The sequence below is a fragment of the Antennarius striatus genome, chromosome 10 (assembly GCF_040054535.1).
Source record: "Antennarius striatus isolate MH-2024 chromosome 10, ASM4005453v1, whole genome shotgun sequence".
NCBI lineage: Eukaryota > Metazoa > Chordata > Actinopteri > Lophiiformes > Antennariidae > Antennarius > Antennarius striatus.
The window spans coordinates 18,679,722-18,705,963 of record NC_090785.1 but is presented as its reverse complement, the minus strand read 5'-3'; the positions used below and the strand labels follow the sequence as shown (position 1 = coordinate 18,705,963).

Below are 26,242 nucleotides of genomic sequence, written 5' to 3'. Positions count from 1 at the left end.
ACATCTCTAAGAACAATTTCAATAACCTATTTTTTCCTCATCATTGAGGTCCGCTTGATGAAATCTACAGGGCAGCTCGACAGGGGCGGCTTGCTATTCAGTCTGCTCGTGTCCACCCACACGAAATTTCCAAGACAAGAAACATGCGCACATACAAAAAGTAGGGCGTTTCCATAGAGTCGTTTCATGACTACGATTGGTTGAAATCAGTGTCAGTCTTTGTGTGGAGCGCAAACATACCCGCCCACTGTCCCCGAGAGGCGAAGAGGAGAGGACGGGAGTTTCAAGCGAACAGAACAGGGAAATGAGTTGTCAGACAGGCCGGCCCAGCAACTCTGTCTTCATAAGTAGGCTGCTAGCAAGTTATACGACAAACGGTCACGAGTAAAAAGAAAATATTCGCGTTCGTCACAGCGATGAAGGTCGTTGGTTTGAGCTCTTTGTAGTCACCATTGGTAACGTTAGATGTTAGCTGCGGCCACAGATCTCAGATAACGTCACAGACACTTCAAAGTAGCCCGGAGTGCAGGAACAAAGTGGACCAACCTGCTAGCCTGACAGCTAACCTTTAGCCGCCGAGACACCCCCGGCTTTCAGACCAACCTTCACTCGGTAAGTCCTGACAGCCTCAACTCGTACAGTTCACTAACGAATGTGTGTTCTTTATTTTTTCCCCACCACGACACGGTCTAGTTTTCTGGTTTCCTGCTAACTTCCAGCTAACTAGGTCACTATTTAGCACAACTTTGCGGATGACTTGTTTGCATTTCGACGTCCTTGTCGCTGTTCCAGCTGCCTTTAAGCTAGGAAATTTGTGTTTTTATTCGGATGGGCTTGTGATAATTGGGGAGAAACCAGCTATACTGGGGAAACGCACCTGGGAACTATTGCTCCAGTGCTAATGAAACACACCCGCATCATAGCTGAGGAGCAGTTGTCTGTGAGTAACAAGCAGCTCGGTGTCTGCTCTGAATTATACCAGTATAGCTCCTTTAGGTGGAAGCTTTACAGACATGTCTGCATTCAGTAGGAGGTGTTGTCAGTGTGAAACTGTGTTCCTTCTTTATCAGAGATCTGGGTTTCCATCACCAGCCCTCAACCATGCCTTTTCATTTTGGAAAGACTCAGAAGAATCCAGCTGAGATTGTGAAGAGTTTGAAGGAGAATGTGGCACACATGGAAAAGCTGGATGCCAGCGACAGCAAAAAGTGTGAGAAGGTCAGCAAAGTTTTTATTTTTGTCCTTCGTTTGAAAAAGTTCTCTTATATTTAACAACTCATAGTCAATTTCATTCCACATTTAAGGTTGCAGAGGAGGCATCCAAAAATCTGGCTTCACTGAAGGAGATTCTTAGTGGAACAGGTGACAAGGAGCCTCAAACGGAAGCAGTGGCTCAGCTTGCACAAGAACTGTACAACACCAACCTCCTCATTGCGCTCATTGCAAATCTACAGAGGATTGATTTTGAGGTAGGAAAAAAAAAGGATTTGTTTCTGTGTTCATTTAACTTGTGTAAAAAGAAGTGATCATTTTGTTTAGCTAGCAAGTTATCTCATCATGTGCATCCCCCATGTGCAAATCCATGCATAATAATGTAAGTAATATAATATGCAAATGCGTATTATGAACACCCAGTCAGTAATTTATCTTTTTTTTGCTGTACATTTTTTCCAGGGTAAAAAAGATGTGGTTCATCTGTTCAGTAATATTGTCAGACGTCAGATTGGTGCCCGTACACCTACAGTAGAATATATCTCCACGCATCCAGAAATCCTCTTCATGCTTCTCAAAGGGTGAGAACGCCTTCTCCGTCCAGCTCTGTGACATATTCGAGCCGAGTGCTTCATGAGAGCGGTTACATATGTAGAAGTCCAGCCTTATGTAATTTTAAACACAACCAGCAGATTTTGTCTACGTGACTTTCTGCAGAACTATTTGGTGAAATCACACTCCCTGACTGTGGCTGGTGATTTTGCACACTAAACACAGTATGAGTTTAGACAACTCCCAAAGGAGCGAGTGTGAACTTGTTGCATTCAGCTGTGGGTTGAGCATTTAGATGAACAGAGCGATAGAATTGATTTCATGGCTCTGAACCACTTCGTCATTCTTAAAGTGAAACATGTTTTCCGTCGGAATTTTGCAAATTTGCCCCTCTGGAATTGGTTTTTGAACTTATTTCAAAATGTCAGTCCTGTGGACATTACTATTCAGGCTGAATTATAAAGATAAATATCAAAACCATTAAATGTGGTGTATGAACCGAGCCTTGTGCTCATAATTCCCTCGTAGTTGTATCGTGAATATGCTACTTGTCTACTAGCAGCTAGTTTGACACAAAATCAGCCTATTTCTGTTGTTCAAAGTCTTTGTTTCATTTTCCTTTCATATATTTTTGGTTTTGAGTTGTTAAATCCTTGCTATTTATTTTATAACTAAATGAAACTGACTTGTCCTGGACTCACACATGTAAACCTGTGCAGGTATGAGACAGCAGACGTGGCTCTGAACTGTGGAATGATGCTGAGAGAGTGCCTGCGCCACGAGCCTTTAGCACGGATGGTCCTGTTCTCTGAAGATTTCTACTGCTTCTTCCGTTATGTAGAGCTGTCAACTTTTGACATAGCCTCTGATGCATTTGCCTCATTCAAGGTAGATTAACATATTTTCACTGGAGATTCTATTATACAATTTTATTTCCAGAATCTTCAACAATATATGTCTAATGTCTTTGTCTCCTATCTCTCTGTCTCTGTCTCTCCTCCTTAGGATCTGCTTACAAGACACAAAATAATGTGTGCAGAATTCCTTGAAAACAATTATGACAAGGTGAAGTTTCTCATTTGAATTGTAAACTTTTATTGTAGTAATTCTCATTCCGTGCCTAACAGATGTCTGAAATGTCTATCAGGTGTTTACGGAATACGAGAAGCTCCTGCATTCTGAAAACTACGTCACCAAGCGACAATCTTTGAAGGTAAAGCTCCTTTGCCACCTTTTAACCGTGTGAAAACTCCACTGAGGTAAAGATTTAAAGCTGGAAGCCCCAGAAAGACCAGATTGTTTTTGGAAGTCTCACCTAATATCAACCAACTGATATTAAACCCACACTCTCACCCGATGCTGAGCTGGAATCAAACCCTGATACCACAGCGTTACGTCCTGACGCATTTGTCATCCATTGTTTGTTGTCGATATTCAGTGTCCAAAGAAGTTGTTGGGTTTTTTTGTGTGCACTCAACAAGGATGACAGATGTTTTTAAAATACACGACTAAACTTGCTTTTTAATGCGCTGTTATCGTTTCAGCTCCTTGGGGAACTTCTTTTGGATAGACACAACTTCACTGTCATGACAAAGTACATCAGTCGGGCAGAGAACTTGAAGCTGATGATGAACATGCTGAGAGACAAAAGCCGAAACATCCAGTTTGAAGCATTCCACGTCTTTAAGGTGCGCACACATATCAGCTGCATTCTGTTGTCACTGCGTTTTGTTTTTAAGGTGGAAATGTTGGTATCTCCACCTCACATGATCTCCATCTGCTCTTGAAGGTATTTGTCGCGAACCCCAACAAGACTCAGCCCGTGCTGGACATCCTGCTGAAGAACCAGGCCCGCCTCCTGGATTTCCTGGGCCACTTCCAGACTGAGCGAGCAGAAGACGAGCAGTTCTGTGACGAGAAGAACTATCTGATGAAGCAGATCCGGGAACTGAAGCGGCCCCCGGCGCCTGAAGTGCAGGAAGCCTGAGGAGGAGGTGGAGATGACTGTTTCACCAGGTGTTTGGCGTATAGGTGGGGGCAGGAGCTGCGGAAGGCTAACAGATGAGCACCATAAGATTTAATATTAACTACTTCCTTCACTTAGTGTTTTTTTTTTCCTTTTTTGTTTGTGTGTGGAGGTGATTTCCATCCAGCAACCTGAGTGGGCCAAGAACTGTTATTTAAGCCCCTGTGCTGCTTCTTTAGCGATTATTACAGCCTGCTCCGTTCTCGTGACGTCAGATCTTCAAACTGTTACTGTTCTACATCCTCTGTTTCTGACAGAGACCTCATGACAAAAATGTCACTTCATTCAAACCCAACATGAGCTCTTATGTGTTCTTGAAAGTCTCAGAAAATTGTTTTAGAGATTGAAAGATTGAGGACAAGAAAAAATATTATTTTTCTAACGTGTCTACATGGTAAATAGTTTAGAGCACACAATAGCTATTCCTTCTGAACATTATTTAAATTGCATAGCTTTTTTTTTGCCTTATCATGTTGCACAGGGACTTTATTTTAGGTGACTAATGTGTAGCGGGTAGCTTCGTTTGCATGTGTGGGGTTACAGAGGTCAGAAATGATTCTGCAGTGCTGTGCTTTCTGATGCATTAGCTGGCAGGAAGAGAAAATCAAAACCATAGAGAAATCAATTAATTGTGCTGTGATTTTTTTTTTTTTTTGAGGCTGCTCTCAGTAAGGCTCACATGACTGCAATTGAAACAGGGCATCAGATACCGCTGCAGGGTACTAGCCATCCATTCACCGCTAACAAGAGCAGCCCGGATGATACCGATTGATCTGACTCGGAGCGCTCCGTTTCATCCTCACACACTGAGCACAGATGGCAGCGATTTGTTAAAAAAACAGTGATCGAACTAACAATTCCTGAAGTTTCAGGTGTTTGTCTGTTACAACCTCAGCGCTACACAACCTGAGAAACTTATTTAGCAGCTGTGATCCATAAGGATGCATCACAAGCACGTTGCACTGTAAAACCTGCATATGAGAGTATTCTGTTATGTAACAGGAGTTGACATGTTCAACTGGCATCATACCAACTTGACAATGCATCTCCTAGAATGACTTTACACATTTCTCTGTAATTTGGTAATTTGATAGATCTTGATCATTTTGCTCTTTGAATTGGACTATGTAAAATTACTCATTTTATTCATTTAAAAAAAAAAAATTCTTGTTAATTGCAATAAATAGTATACACTCCCTCACAGGATGCAGTGCGACGTGCCTGTGATGCATCAGACGTCCTTCCAGAATATAACGTACTGTTACACCAAGAATAGCTTCTTTTTGGAGGATGAGCACTGAGTTTATTGAGTTCCTTATGTTTCGCGTTTCGTTTAAAGACCTCTGTTGAAATGATTGCCTTACTTACATCGTCTCTCAACTGGCATATTATGGATTTCAAGAAATTTTGTTGTCTGTACGCACATTCGTCTAGCATATACCTCAAGCATACACCTTTTCCTTTCATTCCTAGACGGGATATTTTATTTGACAATTTTGAAATGCACAGCGGTGTGTGTAGTGTGTATGCATGCTGAAAATTGGTATGTATGTTAAACCTTGAACAGGACTTTGTTTTGGTTTTCTCAATGGAAAACTATATTTTTAAACTGAGATTTCATTGGGCGGCGCCATGCAGATGTTAATTCATAATGAATTGCAGTATGGCACCTTGTAATGAATGTTGCCTTATTTAAAGACATTTTCATGGATGGGAAACATTATCTCAACTTGTGTTGCTTTTAAACCAAAGATTGCATGAAAAGGATGAAATTGTACATTTAGAAATCTAAAAAAAACCCAATCCTGACTAGTAAATTTCCCAGATCCACATGTGGTCATTTGCAGTTTTACAAATCTGTACCAGAGTGATCATGTGAGTGTGAATATATCTTATTGAGGTTAGGAGATTACAACCAAAGTTTTTGGTGCAAAATTTAAGAAACAAAAAAGTTCCTCACTTATGGGTTCTCCAAATTTTTCCACGGTCTGTGTCGGGTTTTGTCACATTTGGATTAATTTTGGTAAACATACCATGAATTTGGTGCATTAAATAGATTGAAGTCCTACAGTGTGCTGTCATGTACCTTTATGACTTTTTTTGCATTGGTTTATTTGCTGGATTCAACATCTCCATGAGCACAAACATTTTTTTTTTACATACTGTCATCTATCAGGCCTCTGCAACACTATCCATGATAATTTTACTTTTGTGTAACAACACAACAAATTGTTAAATGAATAATCCAAGTTTATCCTTAAATCTATTCCCTACAAGTGGAAATAACTTTCTTTAAATTGAGTCCAGATAAGTGCACCAAGGAAATGACTCGCTGTACGCAGTCCCTCCACCGGAGGGCGCTGTTGACAACGATTGGCTTGTTAATTTGTTCAAACGAATCATTTTGGTTCCCCTCCCTCTACTTATTACTGTTTGAATCACTGGCAGTATAGTGAAGGCATCAAAACAAATCCTTAAGATCAATATCCTATGTCATAATTAATAATTTCCTGTTTAAATGTGTTTTGTTTTTCCCCATTCTGTTGCCTTTTTTTCTCCTTTCCAACCTTTGGATATTTTCTGTATTTACCATGGAAGTGAATTATATGTACATAACTTTATAAAGAATAAAAGTTTGAAAGCATTCATGAAAGTATCTTTGTGGCAGTTTACTTTTGTGTCTTTGACAGGTCAGATGACCAAAATATTCCTGAGGCTCCTGTATGTTTTGTAGGATTATCTGGGGCAACACGACAAACCATTTTAATCTGTTCATGAAATTAAAAGTACATACAAGTCAAAACATTTTTGACCTTTGGAGACAATTGAGGTAAAATGCAGAGGTCAACTTAATACATTTCAATTATCCTTTGTGATAATTGGATGAAAACAAGACATTTTGCCTTTTTTGGAGTTTCCTGACATTTTAATAAGTTAAATTATACATCAAATAATCAAAACAAGCTGATAATAAAACTAAGCTGCTAGGAGTGTTATGCCTAGTGACGGCATCAATATAGTGTTTTAAAATATAAACCCACACTGCAAGACATAAAACAGAAGAGCCAGCCAACATTCCATCCTGCCAGCAGGAATCCAACAGAAGTTCTCCGTTCTCTTGAGCAGATAATTTAGAATGCCTGCAAACTGTGCCTCCAACAGAACAAGCCACTGTGGATTTTATTTCCAATTTAATGATCTATTTATATTTATTTATGCATATACATATAATGAAATACGATCCTCAACTCCACCTTGTATGCTTTCTACCCATAAGCTCAAAGAGTTCCTCTGGAGAACCAGCAGACTCCATGTGAGATCAAACACACTGGCTGAGGGATTCAAGTCAGTGGGCGGATGCCACTGGTTTCCCTTAAACTCCACCAATCGCAGGCTGTGGAAGCAGAGAAAGAAGCATGGGAAAGTGGGTTAAAGTTCATTCAGGGAAGAAAGCAACTAACCTGTTCCCACAGTGGAGAAGAGCCACCACTCGCTGTTCGAGGCTACGTAGCCTCAAACAGACACCAGTGGGTGTCACTGAAGCCCACTGGTGTAAAAACCGCGTTAATGACTGATATTTGTGAGCATATGAGGCGGGATGGTGGTGGTGGTGGTAGTGGTGGGGGGGGGGGACGTGCTGCTACAGACAGAGCAGATGACTATGTGGGGGCAGGGTTTACAGGGGTTAAAGGTCACAAGCCTTCTGGGTTTCTATAGCCAGGACTGCCTCTAACGCATGAACGGGATGGGTTGATAAAACTACACAATGTGAGATCACAGGGAGAAAACAATGTTGGGGGGTTCCGCATGTGAACGAATGATGCTTAAAAACAGGACTCCAATGTTTTGTCCGCGCAATGGAAGGACGACATCCGCAAAGATTGCACCGCCTGCGCTCCTCTCCCCACCCCCACAAAGGAAAAACAACAAAAAGATGCTCACAATTTCATGCATGGCAGAACTTTTTGTTTGAACGAGAGGCTGGTAAAGACGGCTGCAGAGACGGGACATCTGCGGGCTGGAGTCCGGAGCACACACTCAAGTTTTCACCATGACGGGGAGCGATTCACAGAAACCAGAGAGCCTTTACGCAAATCCAAGGTAGGCAGCGCGTCCATTGTGTGTCCATTTACGCAGGAACACATGCTGATGGCGGTGTTTTAGGTGGGCTTAGTTTTCTTTTAAAAGTTGAATAACATGAATAACGACCCAATTTTTGTGATTTCGTCGTTTCTTTGTGCTGATTGTTCTACAAAAAAACGAAAACAGAAATAAGGGCCACGTTCATACGCGCGCTGATCTTAATTCGCCGTTAACAAATGAAGCGGAGATCCTCAACTTGATCTCCTCAGACTTGGTTTGTACACTCGTTCCAGTCTTTGTAAGGTGTACCGGCGAACGACGACGATCAGTGGATCTACTTTATTAATCCGCAGCCGCAAATGAACGCACCCATTCTCCCCCACCAGCTGGCCCGCATCAGCTGCGTAATTGATTAAACGCGTCGGACGTTCACGTCCATTATTTAATTGACACGCGTGGAGTCGTCAAGAGTGAGTTGGCGCCACTTTATTAAAGCTGCACAGGCTGGAGGGGCCAGGGACGCGTCCAGGGCCCCCAACCCCCCGACAGGTCGGCCAGGCTTTACGCTCCGGTTTAAGGTGACGAGATTCACTAGTTTGAAGATGAGTTTAAACTTATTTATGGTTGTTTTATCTGAACCGCCACAGTTCAGGAGATATAAATGTACTTTTGACTTTTTACTGCATTTGAACAACTCTTGAAGTAATGCAGTACTGTGATACTGAGGGTTACCCAGTGGTCTTCTAAGCTTTTGATAATTTACATATTTTACATGTTTTAGACATTTCATACTCTAGTAGTTCTCGTGAATGCAGGAGTTGCGTGATAGTTTTGGTGGGGAGCATGTGCTTTTATTAGTCATGCAATCAATCAATTAATTTTCTCTTTCAGAAGATCCTGACTGGAGGTTTCTTACTTTGGATATTTTCAACATCAATCCCATCGTCATCATTCCCTGCCTTCATCATGGTCCTCCAGCTAAGGTGCATCTAGTGTAGTTAGTGAAGTATTTCAGTATCTACTGCCCTAGTTGCTCCTTCTGGCTGGAGGCCTTGTCCTCTTCCAGGTTCTGATTTATTTTAAACTGCATTTAAATGTCAAAATGGAATCTTGTATTATGAAATGCATCATCTTGTTAAACATGGCTCTAGGGTGTCAGACTAGAAGTCGGCCTTGTGTATTAATTTGAATTTCTCTGACATGGCTTCTGACTTTTGGCTACATGAACATGACGGCTTTGCAGCGCCAAAGTGCTCACAGTGCAGGTAGTATGCATTGATCTACTGCAGTTTGTGCACTTCAGGTACTGCTGGTCACTGTTCCCATTCACGAGTGATTGCAGGGGTAAATATTATGGGCTTACAGAGAGTTTTGTTGGTTTGCTTTCAGCTTCTGTTCATCTTTGCTGTGCAAATCCATGCAAAGCTCTCTGTTTCTCAGGCACACACCTGAAGATCTGTGGATTTAGATTTCTAAGCTTTGCTAGCAGATTTTTTTTTTTTTTTGCAATTGCAGATTTTATTTTCCCAGTTGCTGTCAATTTAAGACTTTACCTCCAACATTAAATGTCTTTAACATTACTGTTTGTCTTGCTGTTTTCGGGTGGATGACTTCACAATTTCAATACTTTACAAAATAAAAAGAAATTGCACAGTATCCATCTGCGATCCGCCAGATGTGAGCAGCAATTCATTTATCTCATTGTACTGATATAAACCTATTTTAATGAGCTGTGTTCAATCAGGACCATTAGTGAGTGTGGCCTCCTGCTGCCTGAGATGCGGATTGAACACTGGGTGGCACCATTTCAACGTTATTGGTTCAATGAAGCCCAGGAAGTGAAACTGTCCAAGATGAGAAGATAATATAAAATGTGTAACTGAATCATCTGATGAGGGAGAACGCTTTTGATTTTCCACTGCTGTAGGGTTTGTTTTTGTCGATTTTAAGACTTTCTTGTGATTTTTGTACACTTTGTCCATGTGGATTAATAAAAACGCTTTCATGTCCGACGCCTCTGGATCTCTGACAGAATACACACTTTGACACTTATTTTCTCTTTGTGGGTGAAGAATAAAACAGTTTAAGTGCTCATTGTGGTCTGAATGTATTACCTCCAGTGTGAGGAAAACTAAGCGCACAGGTATTAGACTAATTGCCTCCTGCTGCGCACAGCGCCATTACTCCAGCTGACAGCAGCTAGTGAAGTGTATTAATCCTCTCCTTGCGTCACCACCTCTGCAGACAGCGCGAATGTATCAGCATCACCATCAGGAGAGAGATCTCTGCGCGCGTCCTCGCGACGTTGCGCGTGCACTTTCTGGCCGGGAGCGCACACACACACACACACACACACACACACATCCGGGATGTTCAGCCTGAAAGTGAGAAGCAGGCGAAGCGGGGCTCACAACTTGTTCGCACTGGGGTAGTTGGACCGAGACGCACCAGGGAGCAGCTCTCCAAGCGGACGCAGGTTCTACTTTGGGCCAAAGCGGAAGGATGCTGATCCGAACCGAACCGGGAGCCGCAGCTTCACCTCCTCAGCAGAGACACCGGATCCCACTGTAACTTTGAATGTGTTGAAGTTGCATCGGTTGCTCTATTCTGTGTGTTTTGGACTCGTTGTTACCCGCCTGCCATGCCCGGTGCGGCCGTCCACGGCGCGCTCTTCCTGTGCGCCTTCCTCCAGCTGTTCTCTCTCCCCGGCGGGCAGGTGCCAAACTGCCAGGAGGTGCGCACAGTGTTTCACTCCCTGCACCCGGGGTCCAAGTGGGTTCCCGAAAACCCCGTGTCAGGTAACTGTCATCGACTGAACCCTTCTTCATTCTAAGCTCCACCGTTTTACGCACAGGATGCATGAAACCGCCTTCCCGGCTCCGCTGCGCCTCTTTGCGTTAATTTGATTTGTATGATTTCAGTGCTGTAAACGTTCTGTTTAATACACAAACACAACCATTTGGACAGTGTTTTTATGACATCTGAGCCTTTTCACTCCCGATTTCATGGTTGTTGAGTTCTTACCATGAGCAGCGAGCGCCAACCCACACACTCCATCTCACTGGCTGCTCTTAAAATCCATCTATTGGCCTTTTTCAGCGAATAGCAGGTTGAATTGTCTGAACCACAAGTTAAGTGCTTATGTAAAGCCTCCAAGATCAACTCTCACCGGTGTTTACTCGAACGCGGAGCCATTGCACATGCTCTGGAATAACTTTAATTTGGTCAGTACTTGAAAGAGGAATGAACATCTTTTCCAGGAGCTTTTTAAAATGTGGGTTTCAGTACTCTGTTTAATGGCTTTTATTGATTTTTATTCCCACCATGGGTGGTGGATTGCACTCAAAAGAAAAACCTTCTTTTGTGATGCTACTGTTCACATTCATGCTGGTCTTTTGCCAGTTTTTATTCAGCCTTTCTGTCAGAGGAGAGAGGGAGAGGTGGTGTGATGTGATTTGCGACCACTCTGAAAGCACATTTGTGAAATATGTAATTATCCAAACTGGATAATTGTTGTTTTTAAGAGCTTAAATGTCACAGAGTCTGACTTGGATGAGAAAAGGAATACGTGTTGAGAAAAAAAGTGACTTGACTTTTGAAATTTGAGGGGAAAATGTGAAGCTAATGGTGAAATAATTCATTTTGCTGTGGGATGGAGCGAGAACGCAGCACGTCGGTGATCCAGAGGAGCCTGTTGAATGGGCTCTGATTGGTTATTTTAATGGAAGGGGGGCCTCTCAAGAGGCTGAATCCCAGCCAGCTGCAAATGTTAATGGGGTGTTTTAGTGTCATGTCAGCATGAAGCTGGAGCTACAGGTTAACTGTTTTCTCTCTCCATTCCCAGCATGCAATTCCCAAACACATTACTCCCACCAGATTGAGAGATCCACTGAATAATACAAAATGCTCCATGAACATGAAAGTGTGTGATGAATCACAAAACGCTGCAAATCAAACAGCAGGAAAGATCTGCATCGTGCTTTGAAGCTTATTTTGTCATACCCTCTCCACCCTGTTTTTATTCCTCCATCCATGGGCGAAATCAGCTGCACACTCTGAGCCCCATTTTTCCTCACACACACACCCTTCTTTAATCACACACCCTTCACCTGGGCCATCAAGCGTTTATCAGGCAAAGGGGATTCATCATGGCAAACCAAATCCGAGGCAGGGCAGCCGTGTGTGAGGGTTTCGCTCAGGGATCAGTCTAAGCCGGACACTCTGAGCACCAGCAGCATGAAACCATTACTTACACTGGAAATCAATTCACCATTCAACCAGAGCACAATTCATCCTGGCTTAGTTAAGAGCTGGTGTGGTTGTCACGTCCCCCCCCCTCCCGAGCCCCCCGGCTGCACTGTCGTACATTCATTTACCGTTTTATGAAGTGAAGGTTGTATTGGTGGAAGGAGCTCACGATCGAACATGCGTGAGGTGTTAATGTTGAATTTATCAATGTCAAACAGGGTCCAAAAAAGCCTTTAGCACTAATGTTCTCTTTTCTAATCTAATAGAATAGATTAGAATCATGATTTTGAAATCATGTGTTAAAATAAACTCTTGACTTTAAAAAAAAAATCATTTTTAGATATTAAACGCAGCCGAAATCCAGTGACTCTTCTCTTTCCGAGTATTATTGAAGCGTGTCGTTCACCAGCACGTCTGAAATAAATCTAAAACTGCATTTTCTATTTTTTTGGGCTCTGGTTTATTCCGGAATGCTGCATTTGTTCCTGAATCAGATACACAACAAAATAAACAGGAAATATTAAGAGACATCTTAATAATTTTTTTATATTAAGATTTTTTATTTATTTTTTAATCATTCATGTGTTTTCTTGAATAACACAAAAAGTGTTCCAATGTCAGGACAGTTCTGCTATCTGGACTTTAATAAGGGGAGGACAAAAGAACAGAGAGGAAAGAAAGTGTTGTTGCTCTTCAAACAGCAATTACTTGAATTGACTTGCGACTAAACATCTTCTAACATCATCTGTAACTGTTCTGAGCTCCACTAGATCTTCATGAGGCACACAGTCAATGAGAAACCCATTGAATTAGACGTTGAGGCTGGCTGTGATGTTGCATGTGGAGCCAGGGGCCAAAACACTGCAAAACAAAAGTTCTTTTGACCACCAGCATGATGTGAGACTAGTGAGTGCAGAGGAGCAGCGTGGTCGTGTAAGTGTGCTGGGTGAGCACCACTCGTCTGTCTGTTGCGGTCGTTGTTGTTGTGGGCGTTTGTAGTGTCTGAAGGTTGAAATGGAGGCCGGGTGTCGGTTTACTCCATCATGTATGTGGAGGAGCAGCGTGGAGCGGGTTTCTCCAGGACGGGATGACGTATCTCATCTTGACCTGATTCATGAGAGCAACATCAGATTCTCTCCGGATGGAAGGCGTGATCGTCACTGGCTGGAGGCTGAGCTGACGGTTTGTTCATTCCCCTCCCTGAGCTGATTAAGAGTTTCACGTCGTTTGATATCGCAAAGCAGATACCAGATAAAGGTCCAGGAGATGCTGACTTCTCTCTAATTAGTCCGAGGGTCGGATGATCAGGGGTTTATTCATCATGACAACCTGAACAACAGAGAGCAAAAGCTTCTGCAGGTCTGCCTCTGATTCAACATGGATCTGTGTTGCTCTGCTTCAAGGAAGCTTTTTTTTTTTTTTTAACAGAGGATACATGTGTTTTTTTGTGTACGCTTAAAAAAAAACCAGGCTTTTTTATATTCATGCTTCAAGCTTTTTTTCTCCAACAATCATTACTTCATTAAATGACTTAAAATAGAGCAGTGAGCAAAGCAGTAAAACAGCTAAAACAGTGATAATCCCCAGTAGCTAATGATATTAATATTCCTAAGGTTGGTTGTAAATGGTGCTATCTTTATTTCTTTTATTGTCTCTACAAAGTGACACCAGCTCGTTTTGCCCCGGAGAGGAAGCCAAGCAGTCCCACATGCTTCCACTCAACACTGGTAGTTGATGTATAATTTATGCTCATAATGAACAGCTTTTAACATATTCTATATCTTAACACAACTTGTTTTTTCCCCCATGGTCTCCATCATTAAACTTGCATAGTGATAGCTTTCTAATTGGTGCTGGGGAAACTGAGAAACACACACTGTATTTGAGGCGGCCAATGTTCCTGTCCTTGTTAGCGAATGGAGGGGACAGCTGTTGGGGCCCCGCTGGAGGTTTAACCCCTGCCTCCACCGCTAAGGGCCGTCCCATGTGACTGTGACCAACTGAAGGGTGATCAATGCACGTTTAAAAAGCCAGCCAAAGACCTTGGCAATTGTTCTGCATGTCGAATTGTCTCTCTCTCTGCTGTGGTATTGATTGAAAGTACATAATAACTTAAGGTGTCACCTTGGACTGTGGCTGTAAGTTGGGAAATTTACATCTAAATTGCTCCTACCCCGGCACCTTGTCTTTCTTCATTTTCTTTGAGAGAATTGCCCAGGAGACCCCCCCCAAAAAATTGACTAATTAACCAGTAGCAGGCTGATGTAAAGGTGGTCTCTGTGTCTGATAGCTATTAAACTCAAGGTAGGTGACGTGAAAATAGCTCAGGACAAAAGTGACAGGGACTAAGAAAAAGAGAAAGGGGGGTGGGAAGACGACTGAGACCCAAAGCAAAGAGAAGCTGAATGCTGTTCCTCGAGCGATCTGTCAGTCAGAAAGGAAGCTCTATTTAGAGGGTGTGATTTTATTGTTTGTGGAACTCCACAGGGAATCATATTGCTTCCAAAAACCCTTCACTTATTCCTCACCGCCGTGGAGTTTCCTTGTAATGAAACACATTTATCATCTGCAAAAAACGACAAACGTGCAGATGAATCTGTCATTTTGGCTGAGATAATTGCTAAATCCTGCTCTCTCTTCTGCGACGGCCGCGTCCACCTCACCTGTGGCGCCATCGACAACCCAATGATTTTGCGCTTGCGGTCTGAAATTAACTTGATCTTACCTGTCACGCGTCCTTTGTTGGTATTGATTTAAGATATTAAGCCTGTCAGTATGCATACAAAAGGTGCAGTGTGACACTTTTATTGCCAGTTTCACTCATTAGACTCTACACTTTAATCCCTGATGGGAGGCAGGAGGGAGTCAGGCTCCTCACTACTTATTAATTATCACAACTGTCACTCGGATGCATCTCCTGCTAGTCGCTCTCCCTGCTTGCTGTTTTCATGGTTACAGCCTGTTTCTGAATATCTATTATCCAGAGATCCCAAACAAAAAAAAGAGACAAAGCCTCAAAGGAGATATTCACTTTCATATTAAAATAAAACTCCGTTCCCTTCTTTCTTTTGACACACTTGTTATTGAGAGTTTTATGAAAGACATTTATAAATTCACAAGCCGATACGTGGGTCTAAACGAATCTCCTTCCCTGTCTGAGCGGTGTCAGCGGAGACTGGCAGACTCCCCTGACATTTGTGTACCACGCCATCAATCAGGCGTTGTCACTGACACCTCTCAGGAAGCACACATCGCACGGCGCGTTACAACGGCAGCCTCCTATGAAGCCTTCAGCTGCCACATGGGACTGAGGGGGGGGTAGAGGCAGAGGGAGGCACTGAGGAGAGGGAAGCCCTCTTTGTATTTAGGCATCAGATAGTTGTGCCCTATTTATGTCTGTGTGATGCCTCGTGTGAGTGTCGTTTTAGAGCAGTGCTATGGGAATACTCAGGAAACACAGAGCAGACTCCTCTGGACCTTCCTCTTCCATCGGAGGTGTTTCCGTCATAAATACAGCAAACGTTTGTGTGTTTTCATCTTCATTTCGGCCACACTTTAAAAGAGCTGCACTCAGATTTTATTCTATATTCTTCACAACGTTACACAGATACTGTGACGGTGGGGGGGAATGTTCAACCAGCAGTAGAGAGAAATGTCTCTGGGCAAAGACATCCTTCAGTTCATTGTTGTCACATAAAGCTAGAGTCATGCAGCGGCAGACACGCTCTCCCCATCCATCCATCCCTCCTTCCCTGGTCGGACTGAATCCCATCCTCATATAATCTCCCACCTCACTGGGGGGTTTATAAATGGAACCACTGAACGTGAAGCAGCAGCCCTCGACTTTTTATGTAGAAGAACTTTTCTTGATCCTCCCAGTGAAACATGTAGCGCAGTGGAAAATGTCCTGCTGATCACATCAGGCTCTGAGGGGTCAAACAGCCTCGGTACACAGGTAATCCTCAACTTACGAACATTCAACTTACAAACATTCAGAGATACAAACAAACGCGCGCTGCCATATCCAATTATTGTCCTGTAGTTCCCCTTTCTGCCACAACCTCCGTGGGAGCAGCACCGCTGCGTTGACGCCGCTCCAACACTCGACACTCCCTTTCGTTGTTGTTTGTTGTTGTCTCTTAGCATTTCAGAGCATCAGGCTTTGTACTTTACTGAACTGTGTGTACGCATTTTATTACGATTATATGTTTTTAATTGTTATTTATTGCACAGTAACATGATATCACATACTTTTAAGGGTTTTATTGTGATTTTATTGCAATATTTTTGATGGACATTTGAGTATTTGAGTAAAGTGACATAAACCTGATTTTTATTTTTGCATGTATTTTTTTTTAAGACAGACGGGAACGACGTAGCTAACCGGTATGTTATTTTATTATGTGTTGCTTTTGTGTCCTGTATTTGTTTTTGGTAAGTCTCAGGGAATAGTGATAGTATTAGAGTAGTAATGGCAACTTATGAACAACCTGTCGCAGCCAATTGTGTTTACAGGTTGAGGACTGTCTATTTTGCTTGAATTTAAAGCACAATGATTCAGTTTAGCCACGATACTTTAGGACTTCAACGGCGACGCGCTCATTGAGGATGCTGTATCTGCTGCAGAGAGTGTTTACTTTGTTTAGCATGCAGAATATGATACAGAAGAATCTTTGTGTGAAGGAAGAGCCTTCTGTTCAGTGAGAGGTAAACAGACGGGGCTTTGCAGCTCCTTCCCACTGCTCATCTCGACTTCTGTCCTGTCTCTGCTGATTTCCTGCCAGGTTCAGATCTGCAGGTTTGCCAAACCAAAGGCCTCTCCTGCTGTTCCAAGAAGATGGAGGAGCGGTATCAGGTAGCTGCACGCAGCAACATGGAGTCGGGCCTGCAGGTTGTCAGCGCTCAACTCAAACGTCTTATCATCCAGAATGCTGCAATATTCCAAGGTAAGTGGTGATCGTGGTGTGGTCAAATGGCCATGATGCTTTTTGAAGAAGCAAAATGAAAAAAAAAAAAAGATGACTGTAGGTTGACCTTGTGGTTGGTGTCCTTAAAACATGGCATTTGAAATCAACTTCCTGGGCATCGCATCCCAGCCCAGTCCTCCAGACAGCGAATACAGAAACATGGTGCACACAGCTAAAGATCAGACGCTCAACTGCTGCTCAGCTATGTGTTGGAATGGCAGAGACGTGTGGTTTAAGTGACTTTACATGTCGTGTGCTTGTCTGTAACAGACGTGTTGTTCCAGGAAGTGACAGCTGTTTTGGCGCGGTGCAGTCAGAGCGAACACCAGCAGTCAGCAGGGGTTGTGGAGAACGCTCACAGATGAGAGGTCAGAGGGGAGCGGCTGCAGATGAAGGGTGTATTTAAGATATTAACTCACAATCTGCATGCAGTCGGAGCTGCTAGGCATCGGTGGTTCACGCTTTCAGGATGCAGGTGACTGCTGAAGGTGAATGACTGAACAGATGGTGGAAGTATGGCGTTAGAGAATTCAGCAGGAACCGAGTGCTGCCGTCATGTCAGAGCTTCTTTGCCGTGTTGTTAAAGAACTGAAATAACCCTAGGGAAAAATATTATCCCAACTGGGGCCATGAGGGAGAACATAACGGAGGACATCTTCGGTTTACTCATTACGGAGAATTCCATTAAAGATGCATTTAGAAGTTGTGTAACAATAAAATAAAGGATAAAGAAATAATAAAAAAAGCATAGAATGCTCTGCTTTAATGCTTTTCTCTTGCACCATATTTATTTATTTTCCGTAGGGACTAGTTACTTTTCATTGTTCAGTTTTACATAATGAAGTAAACAAATGATATAATACCTTGTAGGACATTTTGGACAAATTAATCCCTATTAATAAAAATAGTTTAGGCCTGAGGTGTTTTTTTAATACTATAGTGATCCAGTTAGGGAAATTATTTTTTATTTTTATACATATTCCACACATATGCAAGCCGTAGTGCACGCACACACACACGCACGCACGCACATGCAGGCACGCACAAACACTCACACACAAGATGCCTGTAATTGTGCAAATTGGGAGAGGTTGGCGGTGGAGTGGTGGACATCCACAGGGGCATGTCGGCAGGTTTTTGACAGAGTGACATTATAGACATGTTTTACCCCTAAATTCCCCCCATGGCTTAATTGAACCTTTTTGAATTAATCTTATTTTAACTGAAGTTCATATCTATATAACTCATCCACCACTGGTTGATTCAAACACATTCTACAGCTTCCTTGCATAGTTTAGCGTATTCTACATCTTAAATCTACCATTTTGGATTCCCAAACATTTAAGCCACACTTCTTTGTGTCTTGTCATAGTTACATTAGCAGCACAACGCTTTGAACAAGCTGTTAAAATATTATTTTTATAAATGAAAACTTGTTTTTTATCCAGAAACAATGCACAGTTCCTTCACTTTATATGATCTGGTTTGACCATTAGCTTATGGTGGCTAAAGTAAGCTAATGTTATCAAACTAGTACTGCTCCTGCGATATTGCAATACCACCATTATAGTATTATCCGCACTATAAGGCGTACCTAAAAGCCTTTAATTTTCTCAAAAACCGACAGTAATAATCCAGTGTGCCTTATATGTGAAAAACCCTTTTAAAATAGGCCATTCATTGAAGATGAGTTCTCAGATGGGTTCTCAGCTCTCAGCTGTAACCTCAACGCCCATGCTGGTCAGCACCCCAGACAGCCATTCATTGAAGGTGCGCCTTATAGTCCAGTGCATGTTATAGTCCAGTACGTCTTATGGTCCGGTGCACCTTATAGTCCAGTGTGCATTACAGTCGGTGCGCCTTATAGTCCAGTGCGCCTTGTATTCCAGTGCGCCTTATGGTCCGGTGTGCATTACAGTCGGTGCGCCTCATAGTCCGGTGCGCCTCATAGTCTGGTGTGCATTGTAGTCCAGTGCACCTTATAGTGCAGTGCGCCTTATAGTCCAGTGCACCTTATAGTGTAGCGTGCCTTATAGTGCAGAAAATACTGTACTCGTTACTGTGCAATAATGCACAAAATGCACAAAAATCCTTGTTGTCCCTTTAAAACTTTGACCCAAAACTTTATGTGATGTGAAACTGCACAACTTTTCTTTCGGAGCACCGCCTAAATAGTAAAAGTTTTTAAAATAAATCTCTCCTCACATTTTGCTGTTGTGTTTGTTATCAGGCTGTACAGACCGTCTCCATTGAGGCTGCAGCAGCTCTGTGTTCTGTCTGGGGCGTTCCACTTGAAGTAGCGCACACACACTCAGTGGACTAACTTTTTGGAGAGCACACACTCATTGGTTGTGGAACGCGGCGCCATCCTGACATGCCAATTAAGATTTGGGGTTTAATGGGGAACGTGGGGTTTGCTTGACTGGGTTGTTACACACTAAACATGTTAGCGACTGCTGCTGTGGTTTGGCTGCTCTTTCCTAGAAGGGGCTCGATGCTAATTGCTTTAGCATCGGGCTGGAGAGAACTCCCCAAACAGCCCTGGACTGGAATCCTTTTAACATCCTGGTCTTATCTCTTTCTCTCCATTTCATTTTCCTCCTTGTTCCCTTCTCCCCCTCTCTGTCCCTGCCGTCTCGCTCATTCCACTCGACTTTTCTTTCTCCTTCCGTCTTTCTTCCTCCGTCTCTTCCTCTCAAGCTCCTGCTTCTACTGGGAATTGAGTTCATGCCTTGTTTGCAATCTTCTCTGCTGCTCTCCGTCTCTTTTCTTCACTCATGCCAGAGATCAAAGGGCTTCCCCTCTCTCCCCCCTCCTCAATCTCCCATCTCTGGGTGCCCCTTCTACCCCAGCAGCCCCCTCTCCTTCCAGCTCCACCTGCCCTCCCCTGCTTTCCCAAGCCTCTATCTACACCAGAGGGTTTCACCCTTTTGAAGTCAACTTCTCCAAACAACAGAAAAAGTAACGACTCTTCTGTCTTTGTCTTTTAAGCGGTTAGATGACAGGCTGTTTTAACATCGGGCTACTTCAGATCGATGCCAGGAAGTAGGTAAGGCATTAGGAATTTCTAATGATGCTTGTCTGTCTCATGTGGCATATAACAATCTAATGAGCCAGAGACGATTTCTTTATTGTATACCAGGGAAACGCTACGTAATGGATAACTCTCTGCATCCACTCACATAAGTGACAGACTCTTCGATTTCGTTTTGATTCACGTTAGTGACATCATCACATCATCTCCTCCACTCAGAGGGCCAATGATGTAGCTCAGAATCAGAAGCTGCAAACCTGCACAGGATTCATGTCTTTAAATGAAATCTTTTCTAATGAGAAACTGATCGTGTGCATGATGAGAATGTAATTTAGAGCATAAACGATGGAGTCCAGCTTGAGAGGAGGGGCTTTAGTATGTGAGGCTGCATGTTATTTAATAGTCTGGAGATAACTTGATATATGAAATGAAGGCCCCTGCTGAAGGCAGAGGACTGCCGACACACAAATGGTTTGCTAATTACTCATCAGGCCAGGTAGTTACATTACTGCATGTGATGTTCTATATCTAACAGCTTTAAAGCCTCCATACTCACACACACACTCAATAAATAAAACATGTTAAGACATAGAAAATGAAGCGAGCAGCCAGCTCCAACATCATACTATTTAGCTTAGCCTCAGTTCATCTATAAGAAACGTGAGGCTATGAGTTCAGGGAAAGGTCTACTGGAGAACAAAGTCTAACTACCTCTTAGATTTTTTTTAATAACCATATATATATGGGAGTAAAGTCATAAATTACTGCAACTGTCCGTCGCATCTAGATAGAATGTGAAAACTATGAAAATTGTTCATCCCAAAATTAGACTGTTTAAGGAATTTTTAAGGTGAATGTCCTCTCGGCCCACAAATGTTGAGCTGGTTGAAGCAGCAGCACACACACCAGAGTTCATATCGATTCAAACCAAACATTTTATTACAGACTCAAGTCCAGATATATAAAAAAAACCAAGACATTATATAAAACAAACAAAAAAAATTTGTGAAAATAAGAACCACTATATACATGTATAAACATACATATACAGTATTTACATACATCTGCACGTAAACACACATCACATATGCTGTCTAAACAATCAAAACGTTTCAAAAGGCAGTAGATGACAGGAGATAAGGTTTGGCAAGTTCAGATATCATTTATAAATACAGTAGAGCCTCACTGATTCACGCTTCAAGGTGCACAGCTTCACTACATCTTGGATTTTTAGTAGGTAGTCATGTGATACCGTATGCGCATGCAATTGGCTGACAGCACTTCCCTGAAACACAAAAATGTTTTGAACAGTCTATAAGAGTGTGGGAAAAGGTAATACAGATATAAGGTGATATAATATCCATATGGGGAGGATTCATAAACTTTTAAAATACTGTAAATGATAAAATAAATACTTGGTTGCTATATCACGGAATTTCGTCTCTCATGGGTGGTCGTGGAACGCATTAGCCACCAGTAAAGTGGGATTACTGTATATTTATTATGTGTATGTTGATGGAGAAGGTTATATAATGTATTCTGCTTACAAAGTTAGAAATGAGTTTGGAGAAAATATTTTATTTCAAATGAAACCAAAAAGAGAATTTTGAGTTAAGAGCTGATGATTATTGACTATCACACATTCTGCTGCCACCTAATCAATACATTCATTGTGGTGATGCTTGACTGAATACTAAAATAAACCGTTTTCAGCATCTGAACACTGATTACCGACCCAGCTCTACTCTGCAGCTCATTCCTGAAACGGTGTGTGTGACACTGTGGCTTGAACACACACTCATTTACGATATAATCACACCACACACGTCAAGATGTCAGCTCATCCAGAACATTTGGTGGTTATTGACAGATCTAATTGTGGTTTCCATAGCGAGTTCCTCCTGCTCCACCCGAGCCTGCAGCTTCAAAATTAAACGATCGTCTCCGTCAGCGACGCCGACTTTTATATGATTTTTATTTCAGATTTCAAAGTCGCTCCGCGGTTGAGTGACAGACAGGATATGAGAATGTTTTTAGCTGCGTTCTGCTTGTTTAATTCACATGTCGTTCAGTTGATGGTCGTCCAGCTGCAGCGATGCTGGAGAGATCAGGACCACACTGTGTGTTCATCTTCGTCACTGTGTGTTCATCTTCATCACGGCTCCATCCTCCTCTGCACCCTGAGGAACACCCCAAACACCAAACCCGGTTAATAAACATGAGACTGCTTATAAAGTCTAATATGAGGGGAAGAAAGTGTCATATTTTCACAAAAAATGTGTTCCAGGCAGCTGTGCGCCCCTGAAATGACTCATTGAGTCCATAGAAGGCCGGCCCAGCGGGGGAGGGGGTTGCAAAACAGGTCTGAGTTGGACTACTTTCAGGCAGGATGAGGCCATCTGTATGTGGCTTCGCTCGCTGCTGCGAGGCAGGGGAGCGCTCTCCACTTTTACTGTGAACTCACCGGAGCGGCGCTCTGTAAATGATCGGGAGTTTGGGATGAACTTGAAAGGATGCTCACATCTTTTCTTTTCTTTTTTTTATCAAACATAAAGGTAGCAGACAACCCGTGGCGTGCACCGCTAAACAAACTCGCTTGAATATCTGCGAAAGACGCACCATAAATGAAAAAGTTCCCCTCAGAGGAGGTGTGAATAAATCTTCCTTTGTGTCCTTGAGTTCCTCATACCTCATTCGTAGCGGGCCAACAAATTAGCATCTCATTAGCAGTCTCGAAAAATTCTTATCGACTTGTCGTGCTTCCTCTAGATGGGTTTTAATTACTCTAAGTGTATAAGGAATTAGAATGACAGACCCCCAGGGGCACCGGTAGAGCTGCTTGTTGACCTTGGGAGGAGTTTGCCCTCGTTTGTCTCCGATACTGCTGAATGGACGTTTGCTGTGGCAGGAACCCAAACGAGATGTGGCAGGAGGTGAATGATGCGGAACCTGGCAGGCCCGAGCCGTCTCTCCGTCCAGCGGCCGATAATCAGAATCAGATCTCTCTGCCCTCCACATCCATTCCGTCTCCTGCTTGTTAGTCATCCGCTCGATCCGGAGTGCTCCAGGAGTCTGGCCTGAACAGACCTCTCCTCTGTTCTTCCCATCATCCGCTCTCCATCAATCACCCCCCCACCCCACCCCCCACCCCCCCAGCATCCTCGCTTTCCTTAGAGTCATTTTGTCTTCTGGAGAAGTTTCCCGGAGTAATTCAATAAAAGTGAGGACTGGTTGGTGGGATATTTGCCTTCTGTGAGACGTCTGAAGTTGTTTACTTGCTGCCTCGGGCTAATCTAATAACTTAATGATGGGGAGAGGCAGCTTTGCGATGTCCAATGGGCTCCTTCGAGTGTCGTTTACCAAACACTATGAGGCATAGCAACCATTACCACGTCGTCTTCTCCCAGCTCACAATTTGATTTGAACTTAATTGTTGTATTTTATCAGTATGTGCCACATCTTAGTTTACTGGTATCGATTTCTTTTGCTGCCTTTTGAGCTCTGCGCCGGGTTGACAAACTGTTGTCCTGATTAATATAAAGGCAATGTAATACCGAGAACACTGTCCGGATGACTTGTGAGTTTCTTTTGGTGCTCAGAGGAAAAAGTCTCCATGATCAGCCTGAGAGAACATCTGAGTGTTTTATAATCGCAGGACAAATATACCAGAGACACAAAAGCAGCAAAACATCCAGCAAATGTAGCGGCGATGAGTCACCAGAGGCAAATACAAAATATATGTTTGGGTGCAGTTTGCCCCGGAAATGAAGTTGGCGTGTCTTAATGGAAATCTAATGTGTATTCTCATGTCACATTACACTGTGTGAGTCAGATGGGAGTCTGAGTGTAGTTTTAGTTCCAGCTGCTGCTTCGTGTTCTTATACTGAATGAGAAAACGTGAAGTGATTGATACCGACTCATTACAGAGAAGGTTTTGGTGTTTCGACCTGTCGTTCCTGTTTACTGCTTTACAAAGACTGGAGTTATTGTGTGGAATAGTGACACCTCAGTCCACTATTCACTAGTGGACAGGGTAGTGAATATAGTAGTCACAGACACCCAGGAACCCCACCTGACCTCAGTACCTCAGCATCACTTTTCAATTCAGATATAATAGAAAAATAAATTAAAAATCAATTGTTTTGCATTTTAATTTAAATGTATTTACTATTTACTATCTGTGATTTATTCTGTGTTTGGTCTGACAAATAATAAATCCCACATGATTCACTTGTTTTCTGCTTTGTGCTTCTTTATCTCCACATCCTAAACCTCTGAACTGTACCCTGTTTCATGAAGACTGGGCTTGAATTGGGATTCAATCAAATGATTTCATCTTGGACTTTTCATTTTTATTCATGATGCAATTGTGGAAATTTCAATACCAATATTGGTCCTGCTAATGGCGGTGGTGCAGAGGTGTTGACAGAAACAGGAAACCCTACCGTGCATTAGGCTGAGCGCTCTGGTGGAGCTGCTCTGTGCCGTCTTGTTAGAAATGCATCAGATAAATGTTTGTATGTCAGTTCCAGAGCTCGTCCTGGATCCATTTGCATGGCATTAGAATGAGAGATTTGCACGTGGTCCCAATGCCACGGTTTAGAAACTAAAACTATAATAGAAGCGCGGGCGCGGAGCTGATTCACCTGAAGGAACCAGAGTGGAGGCGCCGCATAATCGTCACTGTGGTTGTCTTTCTTTAGCCCACAAACCACTTTGAGAGGCTGCTGAACATGAAACGCTTCTTCCCTGGGAATCGTTTCACTACTGCTTCATCCGGCGAAACCTTTGTTTCCCTTTTGTACACGCTTTCTTCCATTTTTATTGTTTTAGCTTTCCAGCCTGGCTGTCTTATCTCTCCAGACTTTCTGTAGGTTGCCAGACACTGCTGACTCCACAGGAGGCCTCAGCATCCCATAACCAGTAGGGCTTCCATTGTCTCGCTCGCTTCACAGTACACCTTTTTAATCGTGTCTCCGTCTTTTGATTTGACCGTGCTCGAATCCAAAAACGCGACTGCTGTCTCTCTGCTGATAATATGTCAGACTGTGTGTCCCCCATGGGGAGGATATTTGCATATTATTTAAGCTGTAGCTTTGACAATCTACAGAGAGAAACAACCAGCTCACACACTTCCACTGTGGGCTGTCCATTGCACACATTTCCAGCGTTATTGTGGAAACCAAGATGATTTCGTCACCGGGATGAATCACGTTCCCGCTCATAAAGACCTGTCGAGTTGACGAACAGTTAGCGCTGCTTTTTAAGCTTGTTTTACAAGAGCTGGGGACTCAGTTATTCTGGCAGCTTTGTGAGCGTTGTGTCCTTGAATGTTTTTCTGTGAACACTATGAACGAAAAAAACATGGTATGAAATTGAAATTTTAGCTAGTAGTTACATCTCCAAATGTACTCAACCCCTTGGTTTCGTTTTTTTTGTTTTTTTTAGCTTGAAGGCAAGGATTTGTGCTCGACTATCTCTACACCAGAAACACCACTTAGCTCTGACAGCGCTGCCTCATTAAATTCATTTATTCTCGTTCACTCTTTACAAAAGACCCCAGTTCATGATTCAACTTTGGCGTCACCTCGGCGCGGCTTTATCTGCAGAGAGAACACATGATTTGTGTTCATGCCTCCACCACCTATCTTGTCATGTTCTTTACACTGATGTGTCAAAAAAAAAAAATTGTCACGAGCAGTTTCTAGGGACGAGTGTGACTCTTCATGTTTCAGCCACGTTTTAATGATGTGGCCTGTTGCACGCTTCTCAAGCTCTATTTCATCATAGAGGAAAAACAAACAGAGTGGAGTGTGGATCAAAGTGTCATTTGAAATGCTATCTTCAAATGGAGCTGAAGGGACTGACAGCTCCTCCCAGCGTCAGCAGGAGAAGGAGCCTTTGTTGCTCTCTTCGTCTGCATCAGCCGGGATGGAGAGGAGAGGAAACGAGAGAAGAGGAAGAGATGCAAAGGAGTGGAGATGGGTGGAGAGGAGAGAGAAAGTAAAGGAAAGGAAAGGAAATGTTGGAAAGGAAAGGAAATGTTGGAAAGGAAAGGAAATGTTGGAAGGGAAAGGAAAGGAAAGGAAAAGAAAGGAAAGGAAATGTTGGAAAGGAAAG

General features: G+C 42.8%; 2 protein-coding genes across 4 annotated transcripts in view; both read left to right on the top strand.

Annotated features, from left to right (window-relative positions):
- Nucleotides 1-265: 265 nt before the first annotated feature.
- On the top strand, nucleotides 266-6,446 carry cab39l1 (calcium binding protein 39, like 1). Of its 2 annotated transcripts, none has more exons than XM_068325247.1 (9): nucleotides 266-612; nucleotides 1,071-1,218; nucleotides 1,305-1,469; nucleotides 1,675-1,793; nucleotides 2,484-2,652; nucleotides 2,770-2,829; nucleotides 2,912-2,977; nucleotides 3,309-3,452; nucleotides 3,554-6,446. In XM_068325247.1, exons 2-9 carry the CDS (start codon nucleotides 1,102-1,104, stop codon nucleotides 3,749-3,751), a joined length of 1,038 nt encoding a protein of 345 aa, XP_068181348.1. In that variant the 5' UTR covers nucleotides 266-612; nucleotides 1,071-1,101; the 3' UTR covers nucleotides 3,752-6,446. The 2 variants fall into 2 exon arrangements, with proteins under 2 accessions (XP_068181348.1, XP_068181349.1); XM_068325248.1 differs by lacking the exon at nucleotides 266-612 and adding an exon at nucleotides 623-940.
- Nucleotides 6,447-10,256: 3,810 nt separating this feature from the next.
- gpc3 (glypican 3) overlaps nucleotides 10,257-26,242 on the top strand; it is a 96,286-nt gene continuing 80,300 nt past the window's right edge. For both annotated transcript variants that reach the window (XM_068325625.1, XM_068325626.1), the window contains exons 1-2: nucleotides 10,257-10,671; nucleotides 16,906-17,067. In XM_068325625.1, coding sequence (XP_068181726.1) covers nucleotides 10,515-10,671; nucleotides 16,906-17,067 — 319 coding nt within the window. In that variant the 5' untranslated portion in view covers nucleotides 10,257-10,514. The remainder of the gene's footprint in view (nucleotides 10,672-16,905; nucleotides 17,068-26,242) is intronic.

What these genes read in the sequence shown, in the direction of transcription:
- cab39l1 (XM_068325247.1), top strand. Translation starts at nt 1,102, where the DNA reads ATGCCTTTTCATTTTGGAAAGACTCAGAAGAATCCAGCTGAGATTGTG. An exon ending in CTCTTCATGCTTCTCAAAGG is followed by an intron (nt 1,794 to 2,483) that starts GTGAGAACGCCT and finishes AAACCTGTGCAG; the next exon opens with GTATGAGACAGCAGACGTGG. An exon ending in ATGCATTTGCCTCATTCAAG is followed by an intron (nt 2,653 to 2,769) that starts GTAGATTAACAT and finishes TCTCCTCCTTAG; the next exon opens with GATCTGCTTACAAGACACAA.